Source organism: Thermobia domestica, chromosome 3 (assembly GCF_964235325.1).
Source record: "Thermobia domestica chromosome 3, izTheDome1.hap1.1, whole genome shotgun sequence".
In the NCBI taxonomy this organism is placed as follows: domain Eukaryota; kingdom Metazoa; phylum Arthropoda; class Insecta; order Zygentoma; family Lepismatidae; genus Thermobia; species Thermobia domestica.
Genome location: NC_137456.1, coordinates 312,910,538 through 312,930,863, shown reverse-complemented (window position 1 = coordinate 312,930,863; position 20,326 = coordinate 312,910,538). Strand labels below are relative to the sequence as shown.

Below are 20,326 nucleotides of genomic sequence, written 5' to 3'. Positions count from 1 at the left end.
GAATATAATTTGTGTGTGTTTTATATACCAATATTGGACTTACCTCAGAAACTGTTGTTCTATTTAATTACCGAGCATGATTGACAAATTCTTCTATCTTCTTCAGCAGTTAAATCTAAATCTGAACAACTAATTTATCTCACATCTCATGGAATTAACTTTATCTTTTTGAATTTTATTGTTCAAAACTAATTACTATCTTGTTCCAATAAAGATAAATAAAAATACAGCGTGTATCAAAAAGAATCATCTGGTTTTAAACAATAATATCTATTCTGTCTTTTCAGAGATGTGAGTGAACAACGTACTGTTGGAAAGAGGAACATCTCTAGTTGTACTTGTTTTCCGCTAGGTAGCAGCAGTGTGCTTGAGTGAACGCCCACTACGGTTCTGGTTAAAATGGCATCTGGACAACAGAAAGCGTTTTGTGTACTACGTTTTGCGGAGTGCAAGTCAGTGACAACTGTTCAGCGTGACTTTCGTACTAAGTATGGTGTGGATCCTCCTACTGCACAGAGCATTAGACGATGGCATGAACAATTCCGAACAACAGGTTGTTTGTGTAAGGGAAACTCACCGGGACGTCCTCGAGTGCCCGACGTCCGTCAATGTTTTACACGCAGTCCGCAGAAATCCGTTCGTCGTGCAGCTCGACAGCTCAACATGCCCTCGATGTCCGTCTGGCGTGTGTTGCGTCGTCGTTTACACATGAAACCATACAGAATTCAGCTACTGCAAGCTCTTTGTGAAGGTGACAAAGAACGACGTATGGAGTTTTGTAATTTCATTCTTGGTAAGATTGCAGAGGACGACAGTTTTGTTCAACGTTTAGTGTTTAGTTCAACAGAGGCAACATGCCATTTGAATGGAAATGTGAACCGCCATAATGTGCGAATATGGGGAACGGAACACCCACATGAAGTTGTACAACATGAGAGGGACTCGCCAAAAGTTAATGTGGTTTGTGCAGTTTCCCGAAAAAAAGGTGTACGGTCCATTTTTCTTTGCCGAGAACACTGTGACGGGGATAACCTACCTTGATACGCTTGAGTACTATCTTTTCCCACAGTTGGAGACTGATTCGAATGATTTCATCTACCAACGGGCACCGCCACACTGGCATGGGAAAGTGCATTGATTTTTAAATCGAACGATTCCACAACGATGGATCGGTCACACTAGACCAAATGATGCAGCGTTACAATACTGGCCTCCAAGGTCACCTGACCTTACTGTATGTGATTATTTCTTGTGGGGGTTTATAAAAGACTCCGTTTATGTGCCTCCGTTACCAAGCACATTGAATGAACTGCGACATCGCATAACGGCAGCTGTGGAAGCTGTAACTGAAGACATACTAGCTGCAGTTGAGTTGACTTTGAGTTCCAGCAGCGAGGCTATATGAGACGTGGACCTACTGATTAACGTGGAATCCGAACCACATGAGCTCCCGCCGGGAATCGAACCCGGGTCTCCCACGCCATACTAGCTGCAGTTTGGGACGAATTTGAATACCGCATGCACATATGCCGTGCATCTCACGGGGGGCACATTGAAGACCTATGAACAGGTGCAATAAAAACTTTTTGGGTTTCACTGTCATGCAAAACAAAAACTATTTGTAAATGTTTATTAGTTTCGGAAATACAGACTTGCCAAAGTGGATGAATCTTTTTGATACACCCTGTACTACTATATGAAAAACTATAACCAAAAATGCATTTTGAAAAATGAAATAAATGAAACACTGCATTTAATTAACGTTTCTTGAAAGAAAAAAACATATAATGTACCACTGAATTTAATTGTAACTGTTATTATGAAAAAGAAACGACGAGTATTGTACTTTGAGTACACTTTTAGAAGTTTTTCTTGACGAACTGCTCGTTATATTATAGATAACATACTGTATTGTGGAAAATACGATATATATATATATATATATATATATATATATATATATATATATAAAAGTTTGCAAGAAATAGTCGGGAAGAGCAACGTCAGTCATATGGCGCTGTGTGCTATAGTTCAGCAGACAATAAGCCGTGGAAGAAGAAGGTTGTGTTGCAGCTCACCCGTCCGCTATAACAATTATTGAAAATGAACGCTCCAATAGAAATATCCGCCAAATGTGAAGAGCGTATGGTAATACGATTTCTGAATGCGAAAAAAAACTTTCGGCAGCTGCGATTCATCGCGAACTCTGGTGTTTACAGGCCGAAAGTAATGAGTGAAGATATCGTAAATGAAAAATGAAATGAAATCTTTGAGGTTTACGTCCCACGGTTATGCCGGTTAGGCTAAAGGAGACCGTGATGATGAGTAATGAATGAAATAGTGGAAATGAAGAAAGTGGGAGGAAACGGGAGAACCCGAGAAAACCCATGCACACGGTGTTTGTCCGCCACAAAGTTCACTGGGCGGGGGCTGGGATCGAACCCGGAATCCCTAGCACCGGAGGTGAACGCTCTACCACTGAGCCACTGCGGCCCAAAGAGTGAAGATGTCGTACGTGAATGGTGTCACACGTATAAAGATGGACGAACTGATGTGCACGATGCAGCAAGAAGTAGACACTCACCTGTAGTCAGCAATAAACTCGTGCAAGAGAATTGACAAAACTGTCCGTGAAGTCCGTCAGCTTACGATATCTGAACATTCTGTTCTATCTTTAGGCATATGAAACAGTGGCTTGCGTCGCAACGCTTCGACAATGACAATACGCTTCACAATGCTGTTAGCGGGTGGCTTCATTCCCAGGCGGGAGATTTATTTGCAGAAGGAATCTCAAACCTTGTACAACGACAAGTGCCTCAATTTGAAAGGTGAATATGTTGAAAAGTAATGTAATGTAAATTTTTTAATATGTATAATAAAAGTTCTGTATCTGCGAGATATGTGATTGATAACCAAACGGCAATTTTTCTTTTCCGAATTGCCCTCGTATTAGTGGACATGAAATATTTCGTTCATGAAAACTGTAGTAACAAATGTGAGTCAATTCGACTACCTGAAAGCTGAACTCGAAACAACTCTCACGTTTGTGACATTCTTTATAATTTAGCCGCTGAAGAAGATAAGTACATCTATCGAAACTCTTCGGTAGTTGAATATTACGACGCTTTTTCAGGCAAGTATCAGTATTAATGTTTAATTATGAGTCAATTTATTCCTCTTATTTGCTTGGAATAACCTTTGCGTAATCTATACTTATATTCCTAAAACAGATCTACCCACAAGAATTCGAAAAACATGAAATCTTTGAGTTTAACGTCCCACAATTATGCATGTTAGGTTAAAGGGGACGATGATTAAAGCAAGTGAATGATGGTTTAAAAAAAAAAGTGGAATGAGAACGTGGGATGAAACAGGAGCACCCCGAGAAAACCCACGAACACGATATTGTCTACCACAAACTTACATGGCCGGGAAACGAACAAGGGACCCCACGCACCAGAGGTTATCGCTCTACTACTGAGCCACCGTGCCCCCTACAAGAATTCGAAAATTAAGAAATTGAAATTCCGCATCTTCAAAGAAACTTCTTGATGCGTCAAAACAGAAGAAATATACGTATCTTGCGTCCTACATAAGCCAGCACACAACTTAAATCAAACATTAAAAAAAAAAAAAAGTTTAACATTTAAAAAAATATATTAGGAAAACTACATACTGAAAATATTTTATTTTTTTCTGTAATGGCCTTGCACTTTAGCACTCACCCTTGGACAAAATTCTGCCAATCATCTTCAATTAAATTTGCAGTAGAAATGATCACTCTGATGCTACCGTTTCTGTAACACAGGAGACTCATCTTCCTGCGAAGGAAATACGAAAAGGAGTTTGATATTAAAATACTCACCCTTGAGTTCGATTGTGCCAATCTGATTCTATAAGGTTAGCAGTGTGGACAACTACTCTTAGGTTTCCATTTTTGTAGTAAAACAGGGACATCTTCCTATAAAAATAAGACAATTAGTCATCACCAACTACTCTAAAACTAAGTGCAACTACAATTGCGCTACTTTCTCTTACTTGACTACACAACTAACAACTGACACGAATAAAATTAGCTAACACTAGATGTTCTATTGTTACTGACATATGCTTTAGGGTGCATTTATCTAAATAAACTCTTACCCTGCACCACGAATGTTGCTACTATTTAGTACTCCACTTTCACGATATTTTGGTCATCTCTGTGATTATGACCCATGCATGTGCAATGTGAGGGGAACCTATCACTTTAATTCCATTGAAATATTATGTTCTTTGTCCTATAAAGAGAAAAAACTGACCGAAGTATTTCAGAAATGACACTGTTTCAATAACTGCCATCAAAATTACCTAACTTTCCTAGGTGAAATTTAAGATAAGTGATTAGAAACTTTCTTGATAACTTCTTACGGAAAGGAGTTTTAGTTCAAGGAAGTGACAAGGATTTAAAGTTAAAAGTGTAGTATTTAATTGACAAACACTGTGATTTCTGGAATACTCGTACCTGTTTTGTTTACAGATCAAAGAACATATTTCAATGGACCTAAAGTGCTAGAGTCCGCTCATAACTCACACGCACGAGATGGTGATCACAGAGATGAACGAAATATCGTGAAAATGGAGTTCTAAATAGGACCAATGTTCGTGGTGCAGGGTAAGAGTTATTTGTTCTAGTGTTCCTTAGGACTACATACGTATACGGTGTTCACTATCAAAACTAGCTCTTTTTAAGCCACTAGACTGACAGAGACGATATCCAGCTCTTTTCTATTTACGAATGGCTTCAAATTCTGGGATTTCAACCAAATCAACTTATAGTGCCTGATATTGATTAGATTTTTTTTTTTTTATCTGTAACCATATAAAATTCCACTAACACACAATCTGCCTATGTACAAATCTGAAAAATTATGCTGCGTAAATTAATTATAATTTAAAGTCACAGTGGTTTGCGTTTTTGAATGAAGATTTTGTAATTAAATCTCAATTCTTACTCAGGTGGTCTTCGTCCAAATTTAACGTTGAGTGTTTTGTTCTAATGTAATAAGGCTTGAAATTATTCAGGGGTTGGAGTGTAATGATACTGCAAAAAGCATTTTGTAGTATAATCATGTAAAAGACTTGTAGACTAACTAATCCCTGACAAGATAGATCACAAATTGATTCTCAGTCCTATAGAGGTTGCAACGACATCTTGTATTTTCAATGTAATTTTAAATATCTTTCTTATATTTCCGGGCAATGTATGATTTTAAAATATGCACTAACCAGTTTGAAGAAGAAGAAAAAAAATACGAAAAAGAAAGAGAATCAAAATTGATTCTAATATGACGAGTTGATCAGTTTTTGTCTTTAGGTTGTCATAACAACGATTGGTAAATAAAACTATATAATTCAGCAACCATCATATAAATGAATGTATACATAATCATAAAGGTGTGTATTTGTTTCTATAATTGTGTGCCACAATAAAAGCATGGAAAGCTGCACGTAATCTGGACTGTTTAAAGTGATTTTCGTAATATAATCTAATTATAATTATGACTGAGGACCTATGGATAACGAGTTACGTTATAAGGTTAAAAATATAACGATTGTTTGAACTTTTTAATGATTTATCTCTACCAGATGCCAGTTATGACCAGAAACAAAAGAAATACATTTGCATATCTTCCGATTTTTGACAAACGATTAAAAGTGTTCTAAATTTTTGAACATATCTGTAAAGAAAGCTGAGTGCAAACTCAGTTTCACCATCTTAATTTGAACAAAACTTTTTATTTCTGGCCCTGGATGGGAATTGGTTATTTTACATCATCTGTAATTACACACTCATGCCAAAAACATAAATAAATGAAAGGTAGAGAATTTTCATTTGAGCAAATTTCACTTTTTCTTTGATTGTGCATTAATTTGACTGTGCATTTCTTTGATTGTCTAGTTGTCTGTTAATATCTTTCTTAGTTGATACCAATCTATATATCTTAAAAAGAAACTCAATCTTAAATTAATCTTAGAGAGTGAGCAGATTTCTTTCTCTGCATGTAAAAGTCATTTGCGGTTGGTCTCATGTATATTTTAGCAATACATTTATTTTGAATCCGCTGAACGTCAAAACAAGAAAGTTCGTACTTTTTTAATGTTCAATTGTGAATTTATTATTTGGATAAATCTGATTAATTTTTTTAAAAAGCGCCTGTAAATGTTCATCTGCCCTATAAACTACAATAGTGTCATCGGCAATGTAGTATTTTATAAATCTAAACTGTTCTTTTTCCAAAATTTTACTTGCAAAATGGCTCAAGGATGCCGGGTGGGCAGGTATTTGAGAACAAAGCCACGTCCACAGCCAATACAGACAGCAACTGAAGGGAGAGCACTTATTACCTTTTAACGTAGTGTACAAGTGATCATACATACAATGGAAGTTCTGTCAATAAAACCGCAGTCAGCCGCAATAACAGCCTCTACACGTTATCGAAACTGCCTGGAATGAGATGGGTCTTAGAAATGTTGCCATTGAATCCACAACAACAGCCCTGAGGACGCTTATTGGAGTCCCTCTCAACCATGTCGCATACGTAATATTCCATTGAGTTAACATCTGGGTAGCTGGAAAGCGGAGGGGGAGCACACATTGGAAGTGACATGGTCATGAAAATTGTCGGCCAGCCATTTATGGGTGGTATGGACTGTATGAGATGGAGCAGACACCTGCCGAAAAACACATCGCCTCTCACATGCTACGGTAGTAATCCAGGGCTTCATAACTATTTTCAACACTTTGGCGTAAGCAGGGGCGTTGACTCAGACAGCTTGACGAAAGAAATGTGGAGGAATTACGTTACCTTCACTGATTATACAACGATAACGTTGTTATGTTGTTGTATATAGTATTGGCAATCTGTGCCAGCTTATAAAAAGGCGATCAGAGGCGAATTAGTGGAACAGTATTATGTGAAAAGAAAAGAAAGATACATAGAGATATCAAGAGATTATTCTTTTGTAATCGAAAATTAGAAAAAAAAGTTGTTGCTATGGATACATAATAAATAAGTGTGTAGAGATAGACATCTTGTTATGTACGCTTCTCATGAGTGGATATTAAACTCAGTTAAGAAAGTGACAAAACGTATATGAGTTATATTATTTATGAAGTTTTATTCTTCTAATTACAATCCTTAGAAGCTTCACCTTCCGATCCTGGTCAAAATTTTTCTCATCGGGGAAAAAACATTCCGGGCTCGTTCGGATGTTTCAGCTTGTTCAGGAGGCGTTAGGCACAGGTCAGCCGGATAGCCCTGGTTTTCTTGGAAAAGAAATTTTTTCTATGTATCATGTACGACTTATAACAAAGGTTCTCATGAACCACACATCGGATGGTTAACGGTCAACCTGCAGTCCTCTGGCGTGTCCCTACATGATCCTCATCGATGACAGCTTCTACAGAACAGACAAATTTCAAGAGTCCTGATAATGTACGAGCGCTGACAATGTCGTTTCCTCTAGGAAACGATGACAACATTACCCTTGGCAGTTCTTACTTTTCTCCAAATTTTCCGGACGAATGACGAAGCGACATTCAGGAATACATCGATCTCTGAATCGGAGTGGCTTGCAACCAAGGAGACGATGACAGCACGCTTCTTCATTTCCTGGGTTAAGAATAGGTTCTTTCATGCTTGTTTGCAAAAGAAAGGATTTGTAACTATGACGCACAGGGTATGTGTTACCTGTGTGTTTCTCAAATACTGGCGCACCCGGTATATTGGCTAATCATGAACCAAGTGGGTTACCCATAGCTAATTCTTCTACATAGTGGCTTCTTCTAATTCTTAAACACGATGCTTTCGAAGATAAAATAGTTTGTCTGTAAAGATGTCTCTAAAATCTTAATATTTTCGAAGATTTTCAGATCACTCGTTATGTGTTGCAAAAATTCCAAAGCTAAATTCTGTGGAATCGAATTAAACATGTTAAGTATATCAACAGAAGCTAATTTTAGTTTAGTTTTCAATCGCTACTAGGTGAAGATGAACTGACATATTCTTGTTTTCTAATCATTTCAGAGTTAGGAGTTAGAACTCTGCGGTAGGCTATACTTACTAGCTTTTCGTCAGTTCCACTAGGTGATGATGGAATAACACTTCTAAATATAGTTGATTTGAGTTGATTTTGAGTTTAACGTCCCGTTTAGCAGCGAAACTATATGAGACATGGACCTACTGATTAACGTGGACTCCGAACCACTTGAGCTCCCGCCGGGAATCGAACCCGGGTCTCCCGCGCCGAAGGCGCGTACGCTAACCGCTTAGCCACGAAGGAGCTCCACTTCTAAATATAGTCACTGGGATACTCCTTTCCCATTTTCTATTGTTAAAGTTCCTCAATAAAATAACATATTGCCTTCGAAGCGGCAGGTCCAAGTTCGATTGTCGGGGGAGTTCTGTTGTTCGAATCCTAAGTTAAATTGTAGGTTCAATTCTCACATAACCTCGGTGGTCAAAAGGAACGTCCAACTTTAAACGAATCAATTTATTAAGTAAAAATTCATTTAAAAAAAAAAAAAAAGAGTGTTGTTTGATGCACTGTCAAATAAAAGTAATAACAAAGATGTCAATAAAAATACAAACGTGTGATGTTGCCCGAAAGGATGTGGAGGCTTCACTCTAATCGCTGTTACATGTCCAGGTCGCTTGCTTGGATCCTTTAAATCTTCATCATCGTCGCCGTACAAAATCATCATTGGTTTATTCCTAAGAAAATATACAAATAAATTCAATCATTATTTTAATATGAAAATTATTATGAATATTGAAGATCCATATATAAGAAATATAAAACATTCATGTGGCAAAAACCCGTTTCACCTATGAGTTTTCTCAGAATATGGTTTAATTTAACTTCTTTTACCGTTAAATAAATTAATATAAATGCTAAAACAAAGGGAATTTTACTTTCAGAATGTCTGATCAATAATGGAGTCACCGTTATCCCTGACGACGTTAACGGATTGAATTCATTAACGAAGTCAGCCAAGATAATTGTTCTAGCTGTCTATTAAAACAAAATGAAAAATTTGCCTCCGGTCAAGACTTATTGAGTGGAGTAACGGACGGACTAACAGTAGAATTTTCTAAGTCTCGCTGCGTTATTCTACTAAAACATGGCAGCATCGCATGAGCTTTTGGACATACACACTTTTTCTCGGTTATCATCAAACCTCCAAATTTCAAGACCGAATGATAACTGCACGCAGCATCTCATTAAACAAAAACAAGACTTAACTGAAATATCTCATTCATATACTACGGACAGAAATAATGAGAAGAAAAATTTAACCTTACTTAAGTGAGGATGGCGTAGATATACGTCGTCCACTATATAGAGTTGTGCAGATGTCATTGTTATATACACGCTTTAAATTTCTATTAAATCTAAGCGTGGGTGCAAAAATTTCCACTTATTTTTCTTTCGTAATTTCACTACAGGATTTAGTAGGAGATTTGCTGCAATGGACACAATTTAAAAAAAAAAAAAAAAAAAAAATGAAAATTATTCTACAGCGCGTATCCATAAAAATACAATTATACTTTAAAGTGGTATTGCATCACTTTGAATAAACATATTTAAATGAAATTGGTCACACTTGAAAGAAAAACTCAAATATTTTATTTACTATATCTCATAGATATCGAATGTGGGTTCCATGAGTGACGATGCAGACATGAAGACGATATTCCCATTCACGCCACACACGCTCCAACATATCTGATGAAATGGACTGGATGGTAGCGCTGATACGAACTTGTACTTGGGGCCGCGGTGGCTCATTGGTAGAGCGTTCACCTCTGGTGCATGGGGTCCCGGATTCAAACCCTGCTCCCGCCAAGTGAACTTTGTGGTGGACAAACACCGTGTGCGTCGGTTTCCTCGGGGTTCTCCCGTTTCCTCCCACTTTTTTCATTCCACCATTTCATTCGTTTCTCATCTTCACCGTCTCCTTTAGCCTTGCCGGCATAACCGTGGGACGTAAAACGGTTACGTAACCTAATAAAAAGAAGTCTGAGACCGTGAAGTCTGGCGACCTCGGCGGCCACTTGTAGAAGACGTCATCATCATTTGCGGCACATTCAATCCATCTTCCTCGAAGCCGCTCATTCAGATGTTCCCGAACATGTAAATGTCAGTGAGGAAGTGCTTCATCTTGTTGGAAAATAAAGTCATTGCCTTCTTCTTCACAAGTGACCTCCAGCAGAAACAGAAACTGCCTTCTAAATATCCAACAATTAACCCATATCGATTAATCAACAAAAATAAATAAATAAAATGAAATAAAAAATAAAAAAATAAAAAATAAATAAATAAAAAAAAATAAAAATAAAAATAAATAAATAAAAAAATAAACATTAGTGAATTTACTTTTTCTGTGTTTGATCTCGTACAATATTGACATTGTTGTCCATTGTTAACAAGTACATAAATATTTGAATTTTTCTTTCAAATGCAACCAATTTCATTTAAATACGATTATCCACTTTAAAGTATGATAGTGTTATTTTCTATTTCCAAACAAATTTGAATATATATATATATTCTTTCTAAAAAATGACTTGTCCCTCAAAATTCTATGTGTGAGGGATTAAATTCATTAAAATGGTGTAATAACAACAAGACAACATCATTACAAAATCCAGACGGAAAAAAATTCGCGAGTTCCAAGCTAGTTTTTAATGAATAGATACACCACCACCACCACCACCACCACCACCACCAGCACCACCACCACCACAACAACAACAACAACAACAACAACAGCAGCAGCAGCAGCAACAACAACAACAACAACAACAACAACAACAGCAGCAGCAGCAGCAACAACAAAAAAACGTTACATAGAAATTATATTCTAGTTTTAGTTGACAAAAGCGTAGCTTTTAGTTAACATCCTCCGATTAAGGCCAAAGGAAATGGATAACATATACAACGATGAGTAGAGAAGTTTCGCAATATGATTGCTTTTTTGAATCTTTTCTTCAAAACTTTTCCACTTTACATTATATATTTCTCCAGCTTTTAAACAATACCTGCTCTTTTTCATGAAGATCTGCTCACAATCATCGTCCCAAGCTCTTAAGAGCCCACCAACGCTCGTCAAACGTTTTCATCCTAGTCGGGTCTTCATCCAGCGGAATAGCGCGAAGTCGCATGGAGCGAGGCGAGGTCAGAACTGTAGATAAGGTAATAGTTTTATTCCAGTACTCGGAACAAACTTTGGAGCTGACTGCTGAAACATTATCGTGGTGAAGGAAGCATGTGTCCATCCTTTAGTTTGGGCGCAGCTTCTTGAGAGCTTCGACAAGTTTAAGGCAGGCATTCCTTGGTGTATCACTTCCTTGCGACTATCTTCTGAGTAACCAACACAACTCAATCTAAAATTCTCTTACACTAAAACATACGGCCGGCATTCTCTTCTTCACTGATCTGAATTTTCAAACTAGAAAAGTGCCTCCTCATCCTTGAACATCCACACATTGAGCTGAGCATTGGTCGGAACGTCACAATAGTACAGCCAATTTTGTCAGATATTATAACATTTTTCAAATTAGAATATTCTCCATTTTAAACTTCTACAGTATTCCAAGGCACCATGAAATATGACGTGTCATCTGATCGTCTGTCAAGTAATGCAGCATCCAAAGGGTACAAAGTGTTTTAATTCCTAGGGAATTTCGCAGAATTGCAATATCTGCTACTGCATTAATATCTACAGATACTTTGATTTGGTGATAAATCGTATGCTTGTCTGTCTCAAGCATTTGTCACACTGCAACCATGTTTCCCCTCAGCGAATGATCGTCGACCTGACTTTGGAACGTCCTCTACGAAAAAAAAAAAAAAAAAAAAAAAAATCCTCTCTGAAACTCTTGATATTACCTAAATATTGGTGTACAATGAGGACTATTCTCTCCAAGCACAGAAGCCATTTCCTCTAAACGCTGATGAACATTTTAAACCACCCGATAAATTGTAGTGCAAAATTGCTCGGTATTCAGTTTTCGACCACGACGACAGCACTACTTCTTTTCACTTATAAAGCTAAATAGCAACTAACATTAAGACAGTGGCTAGAGAGGCTACAGTGCAGGGTGGAGTCTGTCTAAACACTCCCTAAACGGCAACCACCTGTTCCTCGTCTCCTTTGCACTTTCATATTAATAATTTATTTATTTATTCATCACCTGTACATATAAAACATTACACTAAAACTTAATAATAATGGAATAAAATTTTTAAAAAAATCAATCATATTTTAACTATATTTATAAGTAATATTACGTTTCTTTATCAGTGATTAGTGACAAAAAACACGTAAAAAGAAGATAGTGTGAGCAAGTGAGAAAAATCAAGAAAATCCCCGGATATGATACTGTTTACTTTAAGCTCGCATCACCTAAGATCGAAATAAAGACCTTTTCAGCTAGAACTGAAAATTTATAATTTTTCACACAAAATTTTTCCTTAAGGTGTTTTTCATTGTTGTCCTGATGATAGAACTGTCTATACCGACATTTAGGTCGGATTGCAGTATCTAAATTGTATTAACTTTATGATAATAAAACGTTCTACAATACATTTAGGTCGACTATCCTGTCAACTGCAATGAGCTTATAATGATAAAACCTTCTGTAACAAACTTACGATGGGTTATCTTGTTTATTATATTAAGCTTATAATGACAACACTTTCTATAAGACACTAAGATCCGATTAGCTGTCCATTTGTATTAAGTTTAAGAAAAATAATAAAAGTGCTCACATGTTTCTGCTTCTCTTTACTTAGCCCTCTCTGTTTCTCTTTAACTGACCCAATCAATTAAAATCATACACCGACAATCTAAGATACAGTGAATTACAAAAGTTATGCTTAATGTTTATGTAAAACATTACGTATTCCATAGCTTAAAAGTACTTACAAGTTTCCTGTGTTGAAGTACTGTTCCAACAGCCAATTTATATCAACCATGAAATTTATCTGAAGAGAGGATTCAAGATCTCCAAGACTTGGATCCAATAATTCTGTAAACATTTAATAACTGACTATAATCGGATTCATCCCAATGATAACGTATATCACAAAAAAATAAAAACAACACAGATTTTCCATATTTGAGATCCCAAGTATTTGTAAGCCCCCGGGTTGAAAACGACTTACATAGATATTTTGTTATTGCTAAAAGCTTATATATTTGCATCCCGGGTCGATTTCGACCCAGTATCATAATTAGTCAATTGGAGATCAGCAAAAAGAAATGACACTAAACTCACCAAGAATAGATCGAAAACTAAATATTTACCGAAATAAATCAAAATACAAAACAAAAAAAATAAGGGCATATATGAGTTAAAATATATCTATGTTGCTAGCAACGCAGGAAGTTCAGAAATTGTGGAAAAGCAGGGTATTTTGGTAAAACAGAAAATAATACTAATTCACTTAGGTAATTCAAATATGCAAAAAGTTCTTACCTACAACATCCATGAAAAGTAATTTTACAAACAGTTTCAATCTATACTTGCTTTTTCTTCCGTGCAACTAAATTAAGTTTTGCTGCCTCTGAGGATGAGTGATCCAGTATCTCAATCGAAATATTGCAGGAAAGACTGACCTCAAAAATTACTACAGAGTGACTTGTGGTTTTGCAATGTGTTTCATATGCTCGGTAAGTAACTACAATATGTTGTACTGTACCATTACAACTGGTGTAATAGGATTTTTTTTTTCTTTTTCTGTAGGTAAGAACCTAGAGTCCATATCCACCTAAACTCTGCAAATTGACTCGGAAATGGAATTTTGGCGCTCCTAATTTGGACTAAATTTGCTTGATGCGTTCATAATTGAAATAACGGACCTAGGATAGGTCCAAAGACCTAGCTTTCGTCAAAATAGTTTATAATGGAAGATATGCTCCCAACGTTTGGGGATGAAACTTCTGATTCTAAAGTTTAACCTTTAGGACACGAAGTAACTATATTTAGTTACCTAAAAATAAGACTTGGGATACGAAGTAACTATTTATAGATACCTTGCAGTTTGCCCACTAAACCTAATTGTTTTTTAACTTTCTGGGTATCACATATATGCACTTGCATGTGTTTTATTCAGGAGACATACTAGGCAACTGCAGAAATTGGCGCCGTATCCCAGGCTTTATTTTTTAAAAAAGCTCCGTAATTAAAAGGTTAAGTGATTTGGAAAGTTTTATACAAGGTGCATTAAGTGATGTAATAAAATAAGTATATATATTTTCCAAGTAACTACTTATGATTGTTGTTAAGACGAATGAATAAGTACACTTATGGACACTAAAAATAGTGCGTATGAAGTGTTGATAAATAAGTATTCATCGACTTGAGAGAAAGGACTCAGAAACGTCGAAGTTTTTATTTTGAGACAAAGACTCAATTAAAGTACCACTGAAGTTTTTTTTAATGAAACTACAAATTCATATTTTTTTTTTTCGTTCTTTCTTCGCTTTGATATGTAGTTATTCGAACTGAATCTTTTATAATGTTGATTTTTTTTTCTTTCTTTCTTCTTCTCGTTGGTAATGTAATCAAATTTTTAATGTATCTACGAAGAGAAATGTACTATTTGATCTTATTGAGAAATAATGTATTTCTGTGCATGTCTATGAACCAATTTTTTTTCTTTTACAATTCATGTATCTATAATTTCCTTCTGTTCTGTCAAATTAAATTTTTATTAATGGATGTAATAAATGTTCATAAAATGTAGTTAGATTAGTTTGCTTTAGCCAGACGAAACCTGATATATACATTGTCCCGTGTGAGTGTGTGTGTGACTGAGTAGTAAATCTAGTTTTAAGTCGTAATGCTGATATGAATTTTATTGTACTAATTCTCATAATATATGTTACATCGTCTGTGACAAACAGTGACTAACAATTCACTAAAACTGAATACTAACTTAACCTAAGTCGGCTCTATCGAAGAAGCAAAAAGAACATAGACAGCCGGGACCAACGATCACCCTGGGAAAATTTCGAAATTCATAATCTTCAAAGAATATGTGTTACTATAATAATACTATTATTATTATTATTATTCTTTTTTTTTTTTTTTTTTTCTTCAGCCAATTTAAACGTGCGATCGACTTCATGATTTATACGTCAACTACTGAATACTAGTTAAGAACTTTTGGAAATAATGAATAAACCTTCAAGTTAAACTTTCTCATCTATCTCGGAGCTAGATTGGGATAACCCAGTAGTTGTGGTTAACTGGATCTGGACCTGAGTTGTGCGAGTCAACATGTGCCTATTTTCGATCACCTTAGTACCAAATCCTTACCCAATAGCACCTGGAAACAATGTCAATTCGATAATCATTCACTTTTCTCTACCGTATTTCTCAAGAATATCTAGTAACAGTTTTCCTCTTTTCTTACCTTTTTACTTTTTCTCTTTTCCTTTCCTTCTATCCCATCTTCCTCTCCTTATTTTTTTTTCTATTTTGAATAAAACTGAAAAGGGGGGTTGTGACTGGGAATTTTATTTATAATAAACACGGTCATTTATTTTATTTTAATTTCTCTTCGGAAGTCCGATATAAAGGTTTACTTATTTTGGCTGAACCTCGTATGTTCTAAAGTAACCGGTTAAAGTTACCTCTATATATAAATAAACATAAGCTGATAGTTTTATGTTTATCCCCTCAAGGGATGAAGGGTTCCCACTCACGACTAGCTCTCCAACATTATTCTACTACATAGTAGCTGCCCTCTTTGCAGCAGGCAATGAAATTTTTCTTTTTTCGCCCCTTTCAATGTCCTATACCAAAAATGAATTAAGAACTTCAACTCATCAAAATCTGGATACGTTCTGAGGCTTTTCTGATATACATTATTCGAATTTCAAGGAAAAAATATGTCAAAAAGTGGCAGTCTACTTTCACGCAATACTTATTCCCTTGGCATGTACCGTTACTTATTTCTTACTGGGCAAAGTTGACGGAATACGATTTTTCAGAAATCTTGTAAAACAAGAACAAATTTTGGAAGAGAGAAACCAAACCCTTCTGAGGTTTGAAGATTTCGGGTTAGGTGAGGCCTTATGAGCATGGAAATAAAAACTTGTTTTAAATAAACTGTTAGGGAAAAATCACATTTACGAAGAGCTTAAAAACAGTATAGCATTAATTTAAAATTTTAAAAATGGGAACAATCTTCAATTATTTCAGCAAAATAAGTACTTCTGGTATTTTCAGTATACATTTACCAATTAAAACGATTAACTGAAGGGCCCAAAATTCAACCCTGAAGTGGTTTAAGCTATTCATTCCTTGCGACCAAGAAGAGAAACATTCCTTTTCTTTGAATCATGACAGACACAGATTCATCTTTTCAGATTTGAGGAGTTGCACGTAATCTTGCATGAATCAAAGAGTGTTCTTCCTGACCCAAAAGGAGTCAGTAATTCAAACTATACCATAAACGGAGCTGGACTCTTTTTAACAGAAATTCTTTAATTTAATTGAATCCCCATTGATATTCGTAGCATGACATCAGATGCTATGCTTACCAGGAAACGATATTGACAGTGGTTCTTTCTGAGTTTGAGGAGCATCATGAATAGTTGTGAGGAAGAAATGGAATGGAGCTGCAGCCTTTAACTTATTCAAAACTTTTCCATGAGAGGCTGGTAGCACTAGCTTCGGCTGTTGCGGAATAGGCCTTGGAGTTTGAACAGCGCCAGTGGCAGCATCTCTTCCAGGACCTGGAGAAGACATTAAGATTTTTTTGAAACAAAAAAATTAGTAAAAAAAATTAGTAACAGCAATTACTTAGTATTGTATATTTGCGTGTTCTAGTGCAACAAACAAACAAGTATAATAACAAGATTCTTGAATATTTGAAGACAAAGGAACTTCGTCAGAAAATGGCTTTCACCTTCAGGGCACTGAAAAGTCATGAACGAATAGATATTTATTTTACATTGTACAGCATAGATATACGTATGAAACGGAAGAGCTACAGTATGGCTATATCTTCTGTAGTTGACAGAACATGGCGTTACATAATTAATAACTAAACAACAATATGACTACAAATAAATAATAATAACGGGAAAAAGAAGAGTAAGAGTAGAAGCTATGCACATAGAGCAGAAATAAAATAAAAATGGCAGCGAAATTACCATATCCAAGTGAAATGCTCTTACTTCCTATTATGAATATTTTTGTGGAAACATGCAATGTTTTGTACATGGATGTTTCGTACATGGAACTGTCTGTAAAAGCCTGTCAGATTTTGACGCATTATACAGGCATCTGTTTCGGCGAAAACACATGTAAAGAAAATATTACAGGCACATTGTCTTTAGGTGATATGCATGTCGAAAAAGTATTAAACCTCTGTTGGAAATTTAGCACGGAAACACGGCCTGTACATTAAAATGAGAACATGCAATGTACACGTAGTCACTCACATGCAAGTAAATGAAGGAAATATGTGCATGTACAGTACCTTGAATGGATTGTTGATAACATTCGCAATACAGTAAGAATGAAAACTACAAGGAAGCTGCCTGTTTATCAACATGTAATATACATGTGTGACATTCGCATTACATGTAAATACCATGTATTAGAGTATAGCATGCAAACGCATGATGTAGAATTTATTATTTTACATTTATCTTTTTCGTGTACATGCGAAGTGTGTAACTCCCCTACGTGCAGTGTACAGACATGGTACAGGTGAACGGGAACATGCAATGATCATGATTGCCAATATATGGATTAAACAGATACGTGTGGTGAACAAGGTGGATTAGAGCTAAACATTCACGTTATAGGCACAGGAGACATGCAATATTTAGGCACAAATCTCCAATCCGACATTCGCTACGCAAGGTCCTGACACATGTATAATATATGGGTTTACAACTGAATACAATGTCTGTATTATCTCCGCGTACATGTGAAGTGTGAACCCACCTATATGCAATGTGCAGGTAAACGGAAAATGCAACGATCATGATTGCCAATAAATGGGTTAAACAGGTGCATGCAATGAACAAGGTTGATTGGAATGAATCATTAATGTTCCAGGTGTAGGAAACATGAAGTATTCAGGCACCAAGTCTCCACTTTGTCATGCACATATGCAAGGTCCTGACACATGTATAGTACATTGGAATAGAATTGGATACATTGCCTGTGTAACTCACCTACATGCAGTGTACAGGCAATGTACAGATGAATGGGAACATGCAATGATCATGTCTGCAAATAAATGGATTAAACAGATACGTGTAGTGGATAAATAGCTTAAACAGGTAAATGCGATGGACAAGGTTGATTAGAGTGAAACATTCACGTTACAAACGTAGGGAACATGCAATATCCAGACATCAAGTCTCCACTTTGACATGCACATAGGTGCTGACACATATATACAGAGGCGTGCGTACACCATTGGATTAGATGGATCAAATAGTAGTATTACTCTTTAAAGTATGCAAAATACATTCTAGTAATCGGATTTCAATTTTACACATTTTATTTCTATATTTTTTATTTGAAGTACAGTATCACGTATGACCCACTTTTCGTCACTGGTAAGTACTCGATGGGAATTGGGTACATCAGGGACGTACGCAGGAATTTCTTTCGGGAGGGGTCCAAACACAATTTCAGGCTAAATTATATTTAAAATGGTAAAATTGCCCCTAAAATTTAGACTAAATTTACAAAAAAAGTCCGGATTTGGGGGGTCCGGAACCCCAGGACCCACCCTTGCGTACGTCCCTGGAGTACATTGCGCTGCCGCGAAACAACAAACAAACTATTAGTAATTATTACTTGTTGGCTTCCTACAATGTGTGAGACACCAACTTGCTCAACTTGTACGTTTTTCCTATGTGGTGCAGGTAAAGAAAAATATATTGTTGTAAGCAGAGGTGCCGATCCCCCCCCTCCCAAGTGCTTGGACGCAATCCCTCCAAATTTGCCTTTTCTCCCCACAAATATACCAATACCCCCTCGTCAAAAGTAGTAGAGAAAACTGAATTTGGCACTGACAAATTCAAGACAACTTGTTTAAATTTTATTTAATTTGAGAACTGTTTGTCTTCATAATAAATGTAGACTTTTAGCTACCTATCTGCATGCATGTGATCTATACAATATATACCCAATTTTTGAACAGGCAAACTGATGTTACATATGGCTCCCATGTACATGTTGCCTACATGTCTCTTCTGCCGTATATATACACGGAACACCCGTGACACGCAAATTTTATGTAAACTTAATGCGATGTACTTTACATGTATATTCCGCTCACACACCCACTAATTCGCCTGTATTCTACATGTATTTAACATATCAATTACATTTTTATCAAATGGAAAGCAGCTGTCGTCAGATTCTCATGAGGTAACGTGTATGTCAACTACATGGAATATGCTGGTTACGTACATATCTTTCCACTCTCTACATGTTGTTTACACGTATTTTTCACGTTGCAAGGTTGCAACCCTATCAACATGAAAACTACCTGTTTCCGTGAAATGAACATGCAATGATGGTGAAAAAAAAAAAAAAAAATCGATATTTGTCTCATGCGTTTAAAAGTGTTCCATTTTCAGGCGCCTGTAAAAATATCCCTGTTTATGTATGTTTCACAGGCGCCTGTAAACCACCTGCATTTTCTGTCTGGGTCACCTTGATTAGACTTCAACTTTCAATTCTGTGAATAGCCATTTTGAGATGCGCTTATACCTAATTTCTCAGTTATCCCGAGCTGGTCGTGTCGACAAACATTGTAACGCATCTTGACTAAACTGGAATAGCAAAACAGCTTACGCACAAGAATATTTCTGAATTGTGAATTTAATGGTATGATTAATTTTGGGTCGTCACCACGTTGATATAAACGTGGATAAAACACCATATCGGATTATGTCAGATCGGATCAGAAGAATCAGGTACGTACGGAGATAATAAGAGCAAATACAACTTGATTACGTTCACATCGCACGGGATATTAAACACCGTGACTTATTAATTTCTGTGGAAAATTTAATACTGACTAAATATAGTATTAGTTTATATAAATAAGAAGAAATATTTCATGAATATTATTATTCTGTTTTGTGCCCAAGTATAATTACAAGAGGTTAAATCAAATAGATACGTATTTATTAAATTATTTGCCATATCGTCCAAATATGTGTGTTACATACGGTATAACGAAATTAGCACGGGATACTACTCATTCACTACAAACAGGAACAATT

General features: G+C 36.1%; 1 protein-coding gene and 1 long non-coding RNA gene across 4 annotated transcripts in view; one reads left to right on the top strand and one right to left on the bottom strand.

Moving 5' to 3' along the window:
* The window catches only part of LOC145681149 (uncharacterized), a 469,136-nt gene extending 455,105 nt beyond the window's left edge, over nt 1-14,031 (top strand). Inside the window, exon 4 of the long non-coding RNA XR_014130734.1 lies at nt 13,797-14,031. This is a non-coding gene — a long non-coding RNA (uncharacterized LOC145681149). The remainder of the gene's footprint in view (nt 1-13,796) is intronic.
* The window catches only part of gkt (tyrosyl-DNA phosphodiesterase glaikit), a 49,947-nt gene that overhangs the window by 17,778 nt on the left and 11,843 nt on the right, over nt 1-20,326 (bottom strand). For 2 of the 3 annotated variants that reach the window (XM_081752589.1, XM_081752591.1), the window contains exons 5-8: nt 16,604-16,798; nt 12,977-13,079; nt 8,634-8,756; nt 3,866-3,961 (exon numbers count right to left, since the gene is read on the bottom strand). In XM_081752589.1, coding sequence (XP_081608715.1) covers nt 3,866-3,961; nt 8,634-8,756; nt 12,977-13,079; nt 16,604-16,798 — 517 coding nt within the window. Of the gene's footprint in view, nt 1-3,725; nt 3,822-3,865; nt 3,962-8,633; nt 8,757-12,976; nt 13,080-16,603; nt 16,799-20,326 lie in introns of all 3 variants that reach the window. The other variant, XM_081752590.1, reaches the window with a different exon arrangement.